At 39.1% G+C, this 19,785-nt stretch overlaps 1 protein-coding gene across 5 annotated transcripts in view; it reads right to left on the reverse strand.

The window, feature by feature from the left end:
- MSH3 (mutS homolog 3) overlaps positions 1–19,785 on the reverse strand; it is a 186,484-nt gene that overhangs the window by 95,418 nt on the left and 71,281 nt on the right. For all 5 annotated transcript variants that reach the window (XR_005782947.1, XR_005782945.1, XM_040449648.1 and 2 more), the window contains exons 11-12: positions 18,608–18,692; positions 15,415–15,524 (exon numbers count right to left, since the gene is read on the reverse strand). Coding sequence is in view for 3 of the 5 variants with exons in the window: in XM_040449648.1 (XP_040305582.1) it covers positions 15,415–15,524; positions 18,608–18,692 (195 nt within the window). In the remaining 2 variants the exon portion in view is untranslated. The remainder of the gene's footprint in view (positions 1–15,414; positions 15,525–18,607; positions 18,693–19,785) is intronic.

The following is a 19,785-nucleotide window of genomic DNA, read 5'->3' on the forward strand; positions in this document are numbered from 1 at the left end:
TGTCAACTATGATGATAAAAATGCTTATTTCAAGATGCCCTATAGTAGGGCACTGGAGTCCTTCACATTTGAAGATGAACTGGGTAATGATGCTATTATCTGTTGTGTGTGGTCATCAATCAGAAATACAGTACGTAACCTACAGATGTTGCCACTGTAAGGACACGTGATGAAGTTTTTACCTCCTGGTTGCTATCTGTGGAGAAGCCTCTATAATTCTAACATAAGGTTATATGGGGGAGGAAAGCTCAAATACAGACTACTGAAGAGAGGTAGTTTTTTGTTGTTTGTTTCTGCTTTGACTTTTCACTGAAAAGTTTGCTCTAAAGACAGATGATATATAATTAATAAATTAAATTCAGACATTAATATAGTACTCATGCAATATGGCTAAACCAACTACCTACACAGCTTTCTAACAGAAACATAAGAGCGCTTATGATTACTTGAATTTCACACACGTCATTCAGTCCTTCACTTAATGAACAATTACTGTGTGCTTACAAAAGTGCCAACTGTAGAAGGAGCACAGGCAGATGTACAGGAAGATGGAGGGTGACAGTGTGAGAGTGTGACAGCAGCAGCTAGGCAGCTAGGTAGCGAATGGTCATGTGAGGGGCACGGGCCACACAGGAGCTTTGACTTTATCCTGAGAACAATGAGAGCCAACGGCTAATGTGTGAAAGGACATAAGGATGGTGGCAGGAGGGCTGTTTCAGTAATCTAGGGGAGTGATTTTGATGATCTGACCTTGGGTAGAGAATAGAAGGATGAAAAGGCACATATTTTAAGAGACATTAAAGAGGTCAAACTAGCAGGAGTTGTGATAGACAAGGCAGGGAAGGAGAGGGAAGAAGGAACATGTAAAGAGATGGAGTATGAGTCATCCACAAACATCAGGCTCAGAACCTTACACACCACGAAAGTAAGTTTTTATTTTACTTATGAAATTACATTCTAAAGTGCTATTGTGAATATGTACCCTGTTGCAAATTATAAATCACCCAACAAGCTTTTAAGGATTTCTATTACTCCTGTTCTAATGATGCATCATTTTAGTAACAGACCACAGTTCACTCTTTTCAGAATATTAAGCAGAACAATTCTCGGACAGCTACCTTCCATTACCAATTTAAGACATAAACTTGAGTCTCTGAAAAGAGCATAATATGATTTTTGCTTTTGGTAATGGTGGGAACCAGTACTTTCAGACCATCCTTCTAATGAGGACAATTTAAAAAGCCACATGAAACATAAAAAACATGTTCATAAAAGTATCAAAGAACTAACAAAATGGTAAGGAATAACTACACCAAAATCTAAAAAAAACAAGAACCCAGAGAAGTAATCCTGCAGTCAAAGCCACTTTTGTACTAAAGAGATATACCAGAAGATTCTGCCAGAAAGTGAACTGGCTTCATAGTAAAGATGAACTCAGAGCCTCCATTAGCATCATTTGGATGGACTAGAACATATCAAACACTGAACTCAAATTAAGATGGTCCCAGACTGGCCATGCCACCAAGAACCTGGCAGAAACAAACAAGAAGAAAAGCCACCTTCATCCTAGCCTTCACATTATTCTTAAAATAAATGTTCAAAGAGGGGCGCCTGGGTGGCGCAGTCGGTTAAGCGTCCGACTTCAGCCAGGTCACGATCTTGCGGTCCGTGAGTTCGAGCCCCGCGTCGGGCTCTGGGCTGATGGCTCAGAGCCTGGAGCCTGTTTCCAATTCTGTGTCTCCCTCTCTCTCTGCCCCTCCCCCGTTCATGCTCTGTCTCTCTCTGTCCCAAAAATAAATAAACGTTGAAAAAATAAATAAATAAAAATAAAATAAAATAAATGTTCAAAGAATAGAACCAGTGCACAAAGATAATCAAGTACAAAAAGCAACTAGATGAGTAAGAATCAACAGAAACAAGAGACAACAGGAAAAGGCAATACAAACCACGGAGCTTTGGGCAGGGAATGGGTGGTAATAAATGAAAAAAAAAAAAAAAAAAAACTCAACAAATCCAAAAGAAATCACTGAAAGTAAGCAAATGAAGCACAGAAATTAGAAATCAAATCAGTTATATAATTTTTAGGGCATTACAAGTGATCTTTCTTTGCTCTCTGCTCTAATATTTTCGCATTTGATTTTAGTGTCATAGTTTCAGTGTGACCTATTGAAATGTGGGTTTTTTGTGTTCTCAAATGCACTTTGGGTCCATGTGCTTTCAAAACCTAAGCATCTATATCTTGCATGAAATATAAGAAATTCTCATCCTAATAAAGAATTGTCAAAGGACAATCTCTTTGCATAATGTCTCTCTCCCTATTCCAATTTTCCTCTGGAAAGCTAATGAGGATTATGTTAGACCACCTAATTCTCTTTCAATCTCTTGTACATTTTATCTTGTCTCTCTGTGCTACATGCCAGGTAAGTTTTTCAGATACTACCCTGCATTTTAACTAAAATGCATCTATTCCTGTTTAACCCATCTGCTGTTTCTAAAAGTTGTATGCGGTTCTTCTTAAAAAACAACCTACTCTCCTTTGATGGCATTTTTGTTCTGTGCTCATATTTTTCATTTTCTTTTGTATTTCTTTCAACTTGGTAGTTTGATATTTATCTTTCATAATCTCATTATCTGAATATCTTGGATTCTAATTCTGCTGTTTATAATTTCTGCTCACAGCCATGGTTACTTGTTTCCCCGTGACTGTTGTAATTGTGGCTTCTGAGCTTATCGTAGAGCTTTCTTTTTGGGATTCCTAGGAAGCCTGGACTGAGAGTGTATCCCTTCGGGGAAGCTTTGCATTTGCTTCTGCTAGGAACCCTGAGATGTGGGATCATTTTTTTTTCTTTTGTCTTTAGAGAGAGAGACAGCAGGAAGAGAGGCAGAGGGAGAGAGAGAGAGAGAGAGGGAGAGAGAGAAAGAATCTTAAGTGGGCTCTATGCTCAATGTGAAGACCAATGTGGGGCTTGATCCCATGATGTTGGGATCATGACCTGAGCTGAAATCAAGAGTTGGATGCTCAACAGACTGAGCCACTCAGGAGCCCCAGCATGGGAGCATTTAAAACAACTTTCACAAGTTGGGAATTGCCAGACCACACAGATAGTACAAATTGGAATAGCAAACCTGAGTGAGAGTGGACCTGGGTTAAGAATTCTTGGAAAATTTTCCCTTTGTAAAGACTAGGCCAAGACAGACATATTTCTTTGTCCCCTCTCTTCAGTGAGATTATGATCCTTTGAGGGTCTCACATTACTCTGGCCTCCCTAACTTAAGACTGACACAAGGCCTTCCCTGCAGTTTCCCGCAAGGCTCTTAAAAACCCAATACTTTTGATTACCAACACCTGCAGAGGCTAGGGGACAATGGCAGCAGCAAAGTCAACTCACTTCCATTTCTAGCTCCTTCTTCAATCTCTTCCCTTAGGTTTTCCGATTATTATTGTTGTTGTTGTTGTTGTTATTATTATTATTATTATTATTTAAAAAGCTCTGCAATGTTTATGACATTACAGCCACAGGAAATGAAGTCCTCCCACAACATTTTGAGGGGATATACTCTGAAAATCCCTCCTAGTAAAGGCACAAAGAGAGAAAAATAAAGCTGGAAGAGCCAAGAAGGAAAAGATCTCCAATTCTTCCTCCTCCTTCTCTCCTGTACGTCTCTTCCTCAGCACAAATGAAAGCTTCCATTTACTGCTGATCACATGAACCAGTTTAGACTTCCATGGAGGCCTATTACTACACAACAAAGCAGAGACCAGCTACAGGCTCCCAAGATAAGCATCCCAAGAGACACTAGTTCCTCTATATGCACTAAGTCAGGGCAGACATTCAGATAAGAGGCACATGGGGTCACTTTTTTCTTGGTAGCAGCACTTTCTGCTCATATAGTCACATAGCAAAGGCAAAGACGCAGGGGTCAACACCAATCAATCTCAGCTCTCAGCTATGCACCACCTACTAATCTTCCTTTCCATTTATGAGCAGTACTGTGTGTCTCACTGGGCTGAGGAAATTCACAGTCACCAAAGGTGAATACTGTGTTGGCAGGGTCATGGAAAATGGGAAATCACAAAGAATAAACTGGGCCTCATAATGCAGTTCAGTGCAACAAGTTCCAGAGAGTTTAAAATGGTATTTGGGGGTGCCTGGGTGCCTCAGTCACTTGAACATCTGGCTTGGGCTCAGGTCACGATCTCACAGTTCATGGATTCAAGTCCTGCATAAGGCTCTCTGCTGTCAGTGCAGAGCCTGCGTCACATCCTCTGTCCTCTCTCTCTCTCTCTCTCTCTCTCTCTCTCTCTCTCTCATTCTCCCACTTCCCCCCCCATCACTCATAAAAATGAATAAACACTTAAAAAATGGCATTTAGTTTTGTTAATATAAATTAAATGGTCAATGAAGGAAATACATAACATTTTATTACTTTGTCATTTAGGCCAGAGCCATGAATTAGAAAAACACCGTTAATACTCTAAACATATGAGTTTACCAAAATAAAAGTCATTTAATTATTCAAGAGAATTAACTATCACTAGAATGTACTTAGTGCTTTTGATAATTACACAAAAATGTAGCCAATAGTCAGAGACCTATTTCCTAATACCGACAATTTTCAGTTTTGCTAATTTCAATGGTTTATGTGATTTAAATGCCAAGAATAAACATAGCACACTTAATTCTCTTATGAAGTTCTCTAAAAATCTAATTCGAATTAAAAAAGGATTCTTCGTTTGCTCTAATTATAGCATTGAACTGTACAGTATGTACCAGATAAGTATTTTATCTTAGGTACAAAAGCTTTCCCTACCTGCATATCCTCCTCACTAGATTAGACCTTGACCAAATTAGATTAGAAACTCCTTAAGAGTAGGAACAACATCTTGTAATGGAGAAAGACTAACACAAAATTTAAAATAACTATCTTATATCACTAAGGGAAGGAAGCAAAGAGTTCTGTGTATACTACACCCCCATCCACGTAGAAAAAGGGAGGCAGGAATATACATATTCATATTTATTTATTTGCTTTTAAAACAAAAAGTCTCTGGAAAGATAGACAAGAAAATAACCACCATGATTATCCAATAGGAACTGGACAGATGTGGGGCAGAGATGAAAGACAAATACTTCACTATATTATCTTTTTACATTTTTAAACTCTGCAACTATGTGAAGGTATTGCCTATTTAGAAATTTAAATAAGTTGATCATTAAAATGTTTTTAAAAAAGAGTACTACACAGTTGAAATACAACTATACACAGGTAAAAAAAGGATAGCCCATCTCTGGCAATAGACTGCTAGGCAGTCATCAAACATGTCTTCTTTGTCCTTGACAAACATCTGTTAACTTGCCTTGCAGTTAAGGGGTATCATTCTGATTCCATTAGAATGAGTTCTACCCAATGACATGTGAGCAGAAATTTACCACTCACTGCGAGACTTGGTGAACCAAAAATATGTCCTCCATACCCTGTCCCCTTCCTCTGGCTGGATGTCAGTACCCAGGTTGACCTCAGAAATCACATGTTTAAGACTGAATAGGCTGTGGAGTTCCTAAATGCCTATGTAAAGAGTTCCAGCCCACCCTCAATCCAGCCCACCCAGGGAAAGGCCACGGTTTGTTTATGCAAAGACAAAGAAGAAACCAATTTCCACTGTTAGGGGTGCCTGGGTGGCTCAGTCGGTTAAGTGTCCGACTTCGGCTCAGGTCATAATCTTGCGGTTCATGGATTCAAGCCCTGTGTTGGGCTCTGTGCTGACAGCACAGAACCTGGATCCTGCTTCAGATTCTGCATCTCCCTCTCTCTCTGCCCCTTCCTCCACTCACACTCTGTCTCTCTCTCTCCAAAAATAAACATTAAAAAAAACAATAATAAAAATTTCCACTGTTAGAACTATCAAACTGTGTGGTGTTTTTTGTTGCTGCTGTTAAGCACTTAGTTTCTCCAGCCAATGTACTACCTTTAGTGTTAACAAACACATTAACGTGTACTCAATCAGAACATGAGACTGAGCTTCCCAAGTTCCCAGGACTCAGGTTCAGAGCACTAAGTAAAAGAGAAAGGCTGTGATCCAAGCCCAGCCACATAAAACGAAAGAGCTCAATTACCAATGGTGGCACCATTCTGAGAGGGGACTGATAAAGACACGACTTACTCACCAGTGCTCCTTGCAAACTCTCCTCACAATCCTGACTGTAGCTACAAGCAAAGGTAAAACACAGGCAAGAACCAGATACAGAACCAACCAGACAGATGCTAGACAGCTGACAACAGCGCACAGCCTCTGCCCTGTCATCCCTGGAAGCCTCCAGCTGGGTCATCATACGACTGTCTTTATTTTAACCGCTGCATCATTATTCTAATGTAAGACGGGTTACAATTTATTTTTCTATTCCCCTACTAATAGCTAGGTTGCCTCCAGAGTTTTGGTTATAAATTATAACCAATTCTAAAGACAACAGCTATTTTCTTAACCACATAACTGATGCTAAGAACCACAGGAATTCTTTACATATACTGTCTCATTTGGTCCTCACAACAACACTGTGAGTGAGGAAGGTATTATAATTCCCATTTTACAGGTGAAGAAACAGAGGTATATGAAAATTCATAACTTGTACAAAGTGACACAAATGAGTGAGGGTGTCAGAACTGAAGGTAAAGTCTCAATAACTCCTGCAGTATGATTCTAGATGAGCCCTATGTGCTACCTGGATGATCTTGGATAATGAACCTGAGTCTCAGTTTTACACCTCTATAAAATGATGGAATAACTGTTTGAAAGAATAGACATATCACAGACTAAAATAACACAACACAGTCAGACGTTAAGTTTCCTGCCCTGCCATCTTATTTCCACTCCCACACAAGACCCCCTGACAGAGTAACACATCTTACCTCTTAGCCCTCAGCTCTCTCCCTTCCCACCTTGGCTACCCTTCTCTCCTCAACCCCTAGATTTGGACCTCTGTTCCTTTCTACCCAAACATTTCTCTTTTTTTTTTTTCACATATAAATGTCTCTTTCTGATCCCTAAATCAATCTAACATTTTGTGTAAATACCTTCACCTGGATAGACACAGAATAGAATGTTTTTCAAAGATAAGCTAGATGAATGATTTTCCAGAGTACTGTACTGCAGGCACAAAAGTGCACAATGTTTGCAACTTACAAAATTCGATGGTTCTTTACAATGTCACTTCAGATGTTGAATACATGTGCAATATATTTAAATGAGAATCAAAACACTTGTTTCCATTCAAGAGATGAATATATTCAATCTGCTTGTGCCCAAAGGAGGAAAGATATGAAATTACTGAGCCTACCTGTAATGGGCTAAATTGTGTCAACAAAAAAATACACATTGAAGACCTAATCACCAGTGCCTCGCAATGTAACCTTAGTTAGAAATAGGGTAACTGTAGATGTAATTAGTTAACATGAGGTCATACTGGAATATGGTAGGCCCCTAATCCAGTAAGATTGCATCCTTACTGAAAGAATGTCATGTGAAGAGATAAGCACACTGCAAGAACACCCTGTGAATGTGAAGGCAGACAGAAAAGAGGTGCATCTACAAGCCAAATGACACCAAAGATCGCCAGCAAACCACCAAAAGCCAGGACACAGGTATGGAACAGCTTCTCCCTCAGAGGCCTCAGAAAGAACTGTGAGACAAATGTGTGTTGTTGATGCTACCCACTTTGTGATACTTTGTTACCCCTAGCAAACTAATACACTATCTAAATCATCCATTATGGAATTCAAATTCCACAGGTATAGCCTTAAAGAACCAAAGGAAAATTAGAGTGCACCCAAATAACTCTACACAAAAAAATTCCTATTTAGACGTGGTCAGAGTTATGAGTCACGATACTTAAAACCAACTGTGCCAAAGGTGGGAAGATGGCCCCTTCCCATCACCCAACCTGGCTTCCTTACTGAGTCACTTGACTTTCACCAAGGAACTTCTATTTACTCTAATTCCACTAACAATTGACAAGAATGCAAGATGTGGGCAAACCATATTTTCCACTGTTAAGTGTTAATGTTTTCAGACCTAATTAAGCGATTGTTGCACGAAAACAGGGAATCCTATGAAGGAAACCTGCTTCTAAGGTTCTTTTAAAATCAAGTTGTTTTTCTTAGAAAAAGAAACTTCTCTCACATAGGTGTGCCTTTATTTGCAAAGTCTAATGAGAACCCTATGATTTTCAAATGGATTCATTTTCAAATGGATTCATTTGTTCATAATTTCTTGATCATCTATAAATTCAAAGTACTATGAGCCCCCCATGCATTCTGTATCGGTTAGTGATGAAGGGGTAGGGGCTGGACAAAATTGAGACCAATTAACTTTCTACAGAGGAAGAAAGGAGGAAAAGGAGGACTTTTCAAAGGAGCTGAGTTTGGTCTTGAATGACTCACTATTTTAATAATTCACTTAATAAATATTTATCAAATGCCTGTCACACAATTTAGTAAGAGCTAGATATTAAATAAACAGAAAAAACAAATATCAACCATGATACATAGTCCTATATGCTACCAAAGAATGACACAGGAAACACAATTTAGATTAGGTGGTCAGAGAAAACCTCTGAAGAATGACACTTTAAAGGTGAGGCTTAAAAGGAATCAGTCATTTGAGGATTAAAGAGAAAAAGAAAAACACTCTATGTAGAGAGCCCAGCAAATGCAAAGACCACAGAATGAGAAAAAACTTTTAGAAGCTCAGAAACCCAAAAGGCCAGAGTGACCGGAAGATGATGAATGTGTGAATGCAGAGAAGAGCCATGCTCAAGAATTTTTTTTTTAAGTTTATTCATTTTGAAAGAGACAGAGACAGCGCAAGTGAAGAAGGGGCAGAGAGACAGGAAGAGCAAGAGAATCCCAAGCAGGATCCGTGCTGTCAGCACAGAGCCTGATGGGGGTCTCAAACCCAAGAAACTGTGAGATCACAACCTGAGCCAAAACCAAGCATCGGGCATTAACTGACTGAGTCACCCAGGTGCCCCAAGAATTTTAACTTTTTTTAAGTTTATTTATTTTGAGAGAGAGTTCAAGTAGAAGACGGACAGAGAGAGAAACAGAGAGAGAGAGAAGGAGAAAATAGAGAGGGGAAGAAGTGAGAGAATCTCAAGCAGGTTCTGTGCTGTCAGCGTGGAGACCAACGTGGGGCTCGATCCCACGAACCACAGATGACGAGCAGAGCTGGACCCAAGAGCCAGATGCCTAAGTAACCGAGTCACCCATGCGCCCCTAAAGAATTTTAATTTTATTTGAAGCAAGTGGAAAGCCAATGAAGAGTTTAAAACAGGGGAGTGGCATGATTCAGTCTTTATACTGAAAAAGAGATCACTTAGGAGGATACTGCAGCTGTCCAAGCGAGAAATGGTATACTTTCGACCAGGCTGATGGCAGTGGAGATGGCAAGACATACACAGACTCTAGACATATTTTAGAGCTAAAGGCAACAGGGCTTAGTATTAGATTGGACATGGCTGTCAGAAAGGAAATGTCCAGGATAACTTCCATTTTTGGTCTAAGTAACTCATTCAGTGTAAGTGCTGGTTCCTGGAATGGAGAAACCAGGAGGAGGAACAGGGTTGAATACATTAAGTTTCTGTGATGCACTGACGTGTTTATGAATCTAAGCTGAATATATAAGCCTGGAGAATAGGAGAGAGAGAAATCTGGGAATCACTGACATTTTGACAATTACAGTCATGGGAAGAGAAATGTTCATAGGGGTAGGGGTAGGAGATAGTGAGAAGAGGTTGTGAGGGGAGGTTTAGGGGTTTAGGTTCAGGAGGTTTAGGGAACGAAGAAAGCTCAGCTCCTAAGGGTCAGGCCTCTGAAACGCCAACACTGAAATGATACCTAGAAGATGAGAAAATAGGAAAGGATGCTTTGAAGAAGCAGGCAGCAAACTAGATGGGAAACAAAGATGAGTACAAGTTTCCACTTTAGAAAAAGGAAACAGACTGTACAAAGGTCCAGAAATAAAATGACACCTCAGTGTATTGTAGGAACTGCAAACAGCAGGGAACAGCATCATCAGATATGCACTTTTAAAAGTAATCCATCGGTAGTGCAGAGCAGAAACAGAGAAGGGCAAGGCCAGAGGCATGGAGATGCTCAGTTTCCTCAATAAACAAAAAGTCTTTCATAAAAAGCCTTTCATCTGACTGCCTTTCATAAAAAGTGACTTTACAAAAAGGCAAGATGATATAATACTACCACTTGCCAGAAATCCAGTATCTTCACTGTTGAACAAAATAATCCATCTTAGATTAGATGGATTAGATAATCTAATTATTTTGTTGAACAAAATAATCCATCTTAGATTAGAAGGGAAGGAACTGATTTCTCAGATTCTGCCTCATGGAAATCACTGTCTCATTGAAGGAAATGCTTTGTTTCCAATCTGTTTCATTCAGCATTCAAACTGAACGTTTTCTGAGGCAGAGATGTCCTAGATGTGTGAATATGGAGCTGCTGGAAATAATGTGACAAAGTCATCAGCATGTGAGCTACAGAAACCATGACCCCAGATAAGATCTCAAGCAGGGCTGAAAGTAAGAAGAGATCTCAGGAGAGAGCCCTGGGTGACATCAACATTTAAGGTGCAGGCAGAAGAGGTATCCAAAAAGGAAATCCACAACTTGTTTTTGTTTAATATATTCAAATTTACAGTAAGCTATCAAATCTTCAATCCTTCTTTTAAGATGAACAAATCTGCCTTCAAAATTAATATTTTGCCTAAAACAACATTTTAGAGACTCATCCCATACTTTCCAAAGTTTTCTTTTCCCCTCTCTATCAATATTAACAAACAATTTATGTTTCAAAGTTTTTTGACAAAACCAACCAAGTGCCTATGGTGTATATATAAAAAATTGACAAGATCGTATCAACTCAAAGCAGCAGAAGAAATTCAGAGATCGAGCCTGGAGCCTGCTTCCAATTCTGTGTCTCCCTCTCTTTCTGCCCCTCCCCCGTTCATGCTCTGTCTCTCTCTGTCTCAAAAATAAATAAATGTTAAAAAAAATTAAAAAAAAAAAGAAATTCAGAGATCGAACCTCAAAACATGAATTCAACACAATTTAATATTAAAAGGTTTTAGGACTAATGACTTGCCAATGTGACATTCATTTATAAGAAGAAGCCAGAGGGCCACCTGGGTGGCTCAGTTGGTTAAGTGTCCAACTTCGGCTCAAGTCACGATCTCACAGTTCGTGGGTTCAAGCCCCACGTTGGGCTCTGTGCTGACAGCTCAGAGCCTGGAGTCTGCTTCGGATTCTGTGTCTCCCTCTCTCTCTCTGCCCATCTTCTGCTTGTGTTTTCTCTCTCTCTCAAAAATAAACATAAAAGGGGAGCCCAGGTGGCTCAGTCGGTTAAGCGTCGGACTTCGGCTCAGGTCATGATCTTGCGGTTTGTGAGTTCGAGCCCTGTGTCGGGCTCTGTGCTGACAGCTTAGAGCCTGGAGCCTGTTTCAAATTCTGTGTCTCCCCCTCTCTCTGCCCCTCCCATGTTCATGCTCTGTCTCTCAATAATAAATAAACATTTAAAAAATTAAATAAATAAATGAGCCCCCCCCAAAAGAAGAAGAAGAAGAAGAAGCAGCAGCAGCAGCAGCAGCAGCAGCAGCAGAAGCAGAAGCAGCAGCAGCCAGAGAACTACAATGAAGCATCTTCTTGCCTAAACTTAGAGAACTAATAAAAAGTATAGGTCACAACACATAAGAAAGCATAACCTATTTATAAGAAACAGACTCTTATATACAGAGAACAAATTGGTGGTTGCCAGAGGAGAGGTGGGAGGGGGGATGGGTGAAAGAGGTGAAGGGAATTAAGAACAGATTTATCATGACTACTGAGTAATGTACAGAATTGTTTAATCAGTATATTGTACACCTGAAATCAATATAACACTGCATGTTAATTATACCTGAATAAAAAAATTATAAAAAAATAAAATGGCTTTCAGCTTCTCAAAAAAATAAATAAAAGTGGGGGAAGCTAATTTGGTTTCAATAAAGTATAATCCAGTGTCAATAATCTAAGTAGTCTTTGAAACAGTCAGTAAGTATAGGATAAAAGTCATGTATACTTTCTAAAAGTCACTAGTAAAATTCTACACTGAAGAGGCCATTTCATACAAAAAAAAAAAAAAAAAGGTGATGGGAGTGGAAAATCCTCTAAAACTTAAAAAACAGTTGGTCCTGGATTTATGATCTGTGTGATTGCCCCGGAACTAAAATGGGCTAAAAAAACAAAGAAGTTCTTGAGGGAGAATTCATGGATAACTGACAAACAATGGGCTCCTGGAGAACTTTGGAAGACCTTCCTTATCTTGCTAAATACGCTTGTCACCAATTTCTTGTTCTATGATCTCGCTATAGAAGAAAATCAGGATCTGAATGAACTTTTAAAAGGCTGCCAACATCCGAGTCAGAATATTAGCCTGGATAATCATACTGATATGATCTGTGATCTGCATGACACCTAAGTCAGTGTAAGCAATAATAAATACACAGCTGAACCACTGACTAATCAGCTGACAATTTTCTCTAGGTACTGGGAACAGGATGAAAGAGCAACTAGGATTTAACAAATTATTTTTGAAATTATTTTTAGATTAGAAAGATAAAAGTTTTAAAATTGTGATCTAAAATTAAAAGGAAAAAGTTTTGTGTGTTTGTTATCAACTATGTAAGTATTAGGCTGGTCTAAAGTTCATACTTGGAAAGCATCAGTGTTCAACACATGGCATATTTTCTTTCATGCTTCCTGGGAAAGTAGACTCCCAAGAGATACATAATTCAGCTCTTAGAGAGCATACGACATGGTCTGCTGAATTTATCTCAAATTAATCCTGGTTATAGAAAACAAATTTAACAACAGAAATAAAAGTTTTAATTTACATGAAAAAGTCTGCTACTGACTCTTTCTGCTGAGTATTTCAACCAAGCGAAGAAGAATGTAAGAAGTGCTGTGGATGCTCAGGTAGATGTCTTTCCACACTTTCTGCAGAAAGCCATCTGGCCTGCTTTTGCTCCACAAGGTACTCTTACCTCATTTCAGTACTGCACCAAAGTAGATAAGTTGACCCTTGAACAATGTGGGGATTAGGGGCAATGACCCTCCCACGGTCAAAAATCCTAGTACAGCTTTTGGCTCCCCAAAAACTTAACTACTAATAGCCTACTGTTGACCAGAAACCTTATTAACATAGTTGATTAACATATATTTTATATATGTATCACATTCTGTATTCTCATAATAAAGTAAGCTATAGGAAAGAAAATGCTAAGAAAATCGTTAAGAAAAACACACTGATAGCACTGTACTGCATCAGAAAAAAATCCACATATAAGTGGACCTGCACAGTTCAAAGCCGTGCTGTTCAAGGATCAACTTTACTTCCATTCACGGCATGTTTTCTTTACCCAGGTTCCCTCATCTGCAGGTCTTTATGCTCAAGAAGAAAAATTAAAGTGAAGTGATTTGCTAACCATTATCAACGTAAGTGTCCTAAAAAGCTTATCACCAGCACTGATATCTTTACCGAAGACTACTTTCTAAGCTGAACGTAAAATGCAGCCAGTAGCGAGGCGGCTGTGCAGCCCATGTATATAAAGGCCCCAGCATAGCGCTTGTTATGTAATAAAGAGCTCAAATGTGGTAGTTAGGGTTACTGTCTCATCCTATTCCTTACTGAAACCCTGTGAGGAGGGAGTTTACCATTTCAAAGGTGAGAATATGGCATGGGGAGGTGGGCACCTGGGACATGACGTGGGACCCAAGGACTTCCTAGACTGACTCAGTCAGTTGACAGAGCTGACACACAGCAGTTCTAACACCTCACCACACTCGTTCTGGTCTATTTATTCAGGAAGCTGTTCAGAATGGTTAAGAGCCTGCTCGGCTCTGGAGTCAATGCTCTTTTAAAATCTGGGCCCTACCAGCTATGAATCATTGAACAAGTTACTGAAGCTCTGAATTTGTTTACTCAGCTCAAGGACCTACCTCAGAAGATGATTTTGAGTACTAAATAGTGGTACATAGTAAAAGTGAAATAAATAACAGCATTCATTCATTCAATAAACATTACTGAACGTTAGTTCCTACTAAGCTCCTACTTAGCTCCTACTAAGTGACAGACACTGTTCTAGGTCAGAGTCCCCAAATTTATCTGCATCTCGAAATCATCTGGGAAACTTTCAAACCCTCCAACTCCCAGGCCACAATGGAGACCAATTAAATCACAATTTGTGGGGGTCTGGACACAGACATTAGTATCTGTGAAGCTTCCCAAGTGACCGCAAGGTGCAGACAAGCTTGGAAACAGCTGTGTTTTAAGCATCAGATTCAGCGACCTTCCTTGAAGGGGCTCCTAGTTTACTCATTTACTTTCCCAAATGTGTCACACCTGGCTCCTCTTTCAGATTCCCTACTGTTCCTGCGTTAGCTCAGGTCCCTCAGAACCTTCCTGTGAACTTGCCAATTTACCTCACCACAAGTTTTTTCCCTCCCCCACTTAAAATCTGTAAGTGCTGTTGATAGAAACATAAGGGAAATTGAATTACTGTATTAGGAATGCATTGATTAATATACTTTTTAACATGAAAGACTGCTAAGGACAAAACAAGCCCAGATCTGATCCTATCATCCCATGCTCAGAATCACTGGATTAACTTCCCCTGGCTACCAACTCCATCTAGCCTTCAAAGCCTTCTATGAAAGGCAGTGCCCCATCTCTTCAGCCCCATCCCCCCAACTCTCTTATACTACTGATGACCCATATTAACTGGGTAACCCACTTTCCTTTGACACGCCCTGTAAGCAGACTCATTATTGGGACAAGGAACAGATCCTCTCACAATATTAGACAGCATATGGCCAGATACAAAATAAAATCTTCCCCAATTTAAAATTCTGTTCTTTTTTTTTTTTTTAACATCGTTTATTATTGAGAGACAGAGAGAGACAGAGCATGAGCAGGGGAGGGGCAGAGAGAGGGGGGAGACACAGAATCTGAAGCAGGCTCCAGGCTCTGAGCTGTCAACGTAGAGCCTGACACAGGACTCATTCTCACAAACTGTGAGGTCAGGACCTGAACCCAAGTCGGACGCTTAACCAACTGAGCCACCCAGGTTCTCCTGTTCTTTTTTTTTTAAGTTTATTTATTTTTTTTAGTAATCTCTACATCCAACATAGGGTTTGAACTCATGACCCTGAGATCAAGCAACGCATGCTCCTCTGACTGAGCCAGCCAGGCACCCCTAAAATTCTGTTCTTTAAGCCATGGTAACTTTGGTTTTAAGGAAGCTAAGACACACTTAATTTCACAACTTTATACAATTTCAGATTAAACACACAAAAAAAGAATCCCCTTTACCTTAGTTTAAGGAGTGGCTGGGTCACCCACTTCTTTAACTTCCGTTTCCCAAAAGAGGTTTTAGTATGGTCTAAAACCCAAAGTAAACTTCCTTTGGTTTTCATGTCAGTCTAAGAAAGACCAGAAGAAAAGTTTTATTAACTAGACATTGTATTTATACCAAAACTGCTAATTGTTCATGTGCCTTAATTATTCCATATACCCCAATTTTAATTTTTTTTAAGATTTATTCATTTTGGATAGACAGAGCATGAGTGGGGGAGGGGCAGAGAGAGAGGGAGACACGGAGTCCAAAGCAGGGTCCAGGCTCTGAGCTTCTAGCACAGAGCCCAACGCAGGGCTCAACTCACGAACCATGAGATCACAACCTGAACCCAAGTCGGATGCTTAACCAACTGAGCCACCCAGGCACCCCTCCATATACCTCAATTTTAAATGTTACACATGCCTATCATAAAGTACAGCTCATAACAGGTGTTTAATGTTTGACGAATGCATGTACATATGAACACACATGCACTATATAAAGTATTGATATCTTCACAAAAAAGGGACAGTCTGTGTAGTTTTGTTAACTGAAAATATTCAGAAATATTCTTTTTAATGATTATGTTTGATAGAAAGAGGTGGGGGAGGGCAGAGAGAGAGGGGGACAGAGGATCTGAGGCAGGCTCAGGGAGCCCAAAGTGGGCACAAACTCACAAACCGTGAGATCATGACCTGAGCCAAAGTTAGACACTTAACCTGTTGACTGAGCCACCCAGGCGCCACCCCTCTCCCTTTTTTAATGTAGAAATCTTTTAAAATACAGGCATGTCCTAAGCGTCTTAAAAATACATACTTTTCTCCCTTGGCAAGTACAGTGAAGATAATTTAATTTCCTTCAGCAATTCAGTATCTTCCACCACCTCAGAGTTCTCATTCTAAGGACTGACACTCTCATGAAAACACCGAACAAGCAGAAGGTACTGGAGATGGAAGTGAAAATGCACTGCGCTCTAGGAATTCGCCCTGGAAGGATTTTATTTTAGTCTGCTCTATTAAATCCTTAGTAAAAAATTATCTATCTATGCTTTGTTACTTGAAAGTTGAACCACTAAAAAAACAATTTACAATTAACTAGAGATGATAATTAATTTTAAGCAAGGTTACATGGTATTTAAGCAAGGTTACATGCTACTTTATTCCTGAGTCTATTAACAGTAGATTCATTTGGAACATAAGATTGCAGTTTTCACCTAAGTTTTTTGTAACTTTTTCCTTTTCCTTCAAATCATCAAGCAGGTACTTACAGAATACCTCTTATGTACTCAGTTGTATGGCCAGCAAAGGTGTATTAAGATACAGTCCCTCCCTTAGGGTACTTCTTTCCAAGTATGGGAGAAATGACTCATAATTAACACATGATGGCACCTGGCAGAAATTAACTACGAAAGGGATGACAAAAGCGGCCAGGCCTTAGGAGTTTAAAACAAAGCACACACAAAAGCCATAGGTCACAGAAGGCCTGCCTGAGAATGAGTTGGACAGACAGAGCTGACTAACCAGGGCAATCCACATCAACAACAGCACCATTCCTTCTGAAACAACAGCCCCAATGGCCTGAGTACAGTAAAGGGTCCCAGGAAGAGGAAAGCGGACAAGAATAACTTTCCAAGTATTTATTGCATCACTGAAGAACCCTCTCAGACAAGAGAGGGAGGGGTGGGAGATAAACAGTTCTATTACTCGTTTGCTCTCCCTGATACCCAGCCCCCTCCTCATTACCCGTTTCATTACCTCCATGGTAATGGAGGCCAAAGTCAAGTGCAAAGACAAGCCCAAGATGTGAATTCTTAGCCTCTGTTTCCATAATGGCCCAAGTCCTGATAAGGGTACCTTAATGGTAAGTGATTTTTCCCTTAGGAATTTAATTTCAGAACTGACTCCACAGCAGTAGAATTTGAATAGAAAGGATGTGGCAGAATAAAGAAAGTTTGGAATGCCAGGGCTGGAACAAAGTATTCAGCTGAATACTCTGACTCTGAGCTCTTCTTCATCCAAGAAATGTCCTTTTCTTCCTTCTGCTCATTTGCTATCATGAGAATGTATACAGAGTAGATGAAAAAAATTTGCAGGAATAGTTCTCAATTTCTGGATAATGTAATGACAAGATACAAATGTTACAGTATGAAAGTAAGACCGACTAGTATACAAGGATACCTTAGAAGATGAAGAAACTAAACAAGAGAAACTAGTTAGTAATACATAAATCAAGGAGTCAGGAGAATAAATTCAGCATTTACTTTAATTCACAATAGTAAGAAACATTTCTAATGTTTATTCATTTATTTTGAGAGAGAAAGACAGCAGAGGAGGGGCAGGAGAGAGAGGGAGAGAGAGAATCCCCAGCAGGTTCTGTGCTGTCAGCTCAGAACCCAACTTGGGGCTTGAACTGATGAACCATGAGATCATAACCTGAGCTGATATCAAGAGTTGAGGGCTCAACCAAGAGAGCCACCCAGGTGCCCCAGTAATAAATATTTCTGAAGAGCTTTAAACCATTTAACTCAGATGATTCAGCTTTGCAACTACTTATCAAATGATTTGGAATTGCTTTTTATTTCTGTGACTTTATGTTAACATTATATAATATCTTATTTCTAAGTTGTAATTCAATAAACTAAAATAATCAATTTAATGTCTCCATTATCTTCATAATTCATCAATAAAGGGCAAATAAATGATGACAGAAGCTTGTGAAATGAAATTTATGCATCTTACAATATAAGTTAATATCACAGTAACTTGTTTCAAATGCTGAATGAATAAGACAAAACATTTCAATAAAAAATTAAGGTATATAGAAAAGATATAATCAAGGAGACAAAATATCCACTTTATATTAATTTCCAAAGATGATGTCTTTCCAAAGAAATGTATGATACACAAATTATCAGGATGGGCATGTCACTTCAATAAGTAAAAAAGAAGTTCTATAGCTCTCAAAGTAACCCCTAGGGAAATAGTTCATCTATCTGATTCTCAAAAAAAATGGATGCTTCAGTTATCAACTACTAAAGAGTACAGGCAGTGTAATCAGTTGAACATAATATTCTTGTTCTCACCTGCACTCTTAAGAACAGACTGCTACTTTATTCCAAGTTTTTTTTCAAAGGGATTTTGAATCGGTTACCCTTTATGTTTACCTGACCTGATTCTGTAGGATTTCAAGATTCCTTAATGTTGTTCCATTAATTGTCATGAATTCCATTTCACCAGACAACTGCTTAAAATTCCTGTAAAAGAATGAAACATGAGCCATGATATAAGTGCATAAAGGAATTTGAAAAACTAATTTAGGCACTAAAGATAATTCCAATACCATATGACAAAAATGACCTCTTTGACAGAAAATCAAATCAAAAGCAGCAAACGAGTATTCTTTGGGATATTGTCTTTCATTGATGCTGGTGCCATTAAACAGACTGATGCAGAAGGATAGTTGTCTCACACCATAAACAAGCACAGGGAAATAAATGGTACTAACATCTCTTTTTTACATTTCCAGGAATAATACCAAACAGTCTTTTATCATCAGCAGAGCATGTGGTGGTATCTTCAGGAAAAGCTATGAAATTAGTTAGAAAAATTTGTGAAAGTATTTAAAAACATCTCTTATTCTTTAACATGAGGTCATCTTGATAAACCCTTTAACAGCTTTTAATCAACATTCTGATAGGTGCAACAAATGTTATATACTCTGTAATTAACACCACAAATTAATAGGACTAATGTTTTAGTGGAGTATAAAACCAAGTGGCAAAAATTACTTCCTTAAGCTCAAAGAATTAACATTTTCCTTATGTCCGTACAACTATCCCAAATGAGCTTAAAGTTCAATTAACTTGCAAATAGACTTGAGTATTGAGTTGTGATGATTTTTTTAAATGTTTATTTATTAATTTTGAGACAGTGTGCACAAGCAGGGGAGGGGCAGAAGAGGAAGAGAAAATAATCCCAGCAGGCTCCGCACTCAACATGGAGCCCAACATGTGGCTCAATCTCATGAACTGTGAGATCATGACCTGAGACAAAATCAAGAACTGGATGCTTAACCGACTGAGCAACCCAGGCGCCCTGAGCTGTGATGATTAACAAGTGTATGCACAATTCCAATTTTGTCCTTAGCAGTCTTTCATGTTAAAAAGTATATTAATCAATGCATTCCTAATACAGTAATTCAATTCCCTTATGTTTCTACCAACAGCACTTACAGATTTTACAGCTTATTCTTTTTTTTTTCAATATATGAAATTTACTGTCAAATTGGTTTCCATACAACACCCAGTGCTCATCCCAAAAGGTGCCCTCCTCACTACCCATCACCCA

The sequence above is a fragment of the Herpailurus yagouaroundi genome, unplaced genomic scaffold (assembly GCF_014898765.1).
Source record: "Herpailurus yagouaroundi ecotype Mexico unplaced genomic scaffold, PumYag 29, whole genome shotgun sequence".
Taxonomy (NCBI): Eukaryota; Metazoa; Chordata; class Mammalia; order Carnivora; family Felidae; genus Herpailurus; species Herpailurus yagouaroundi.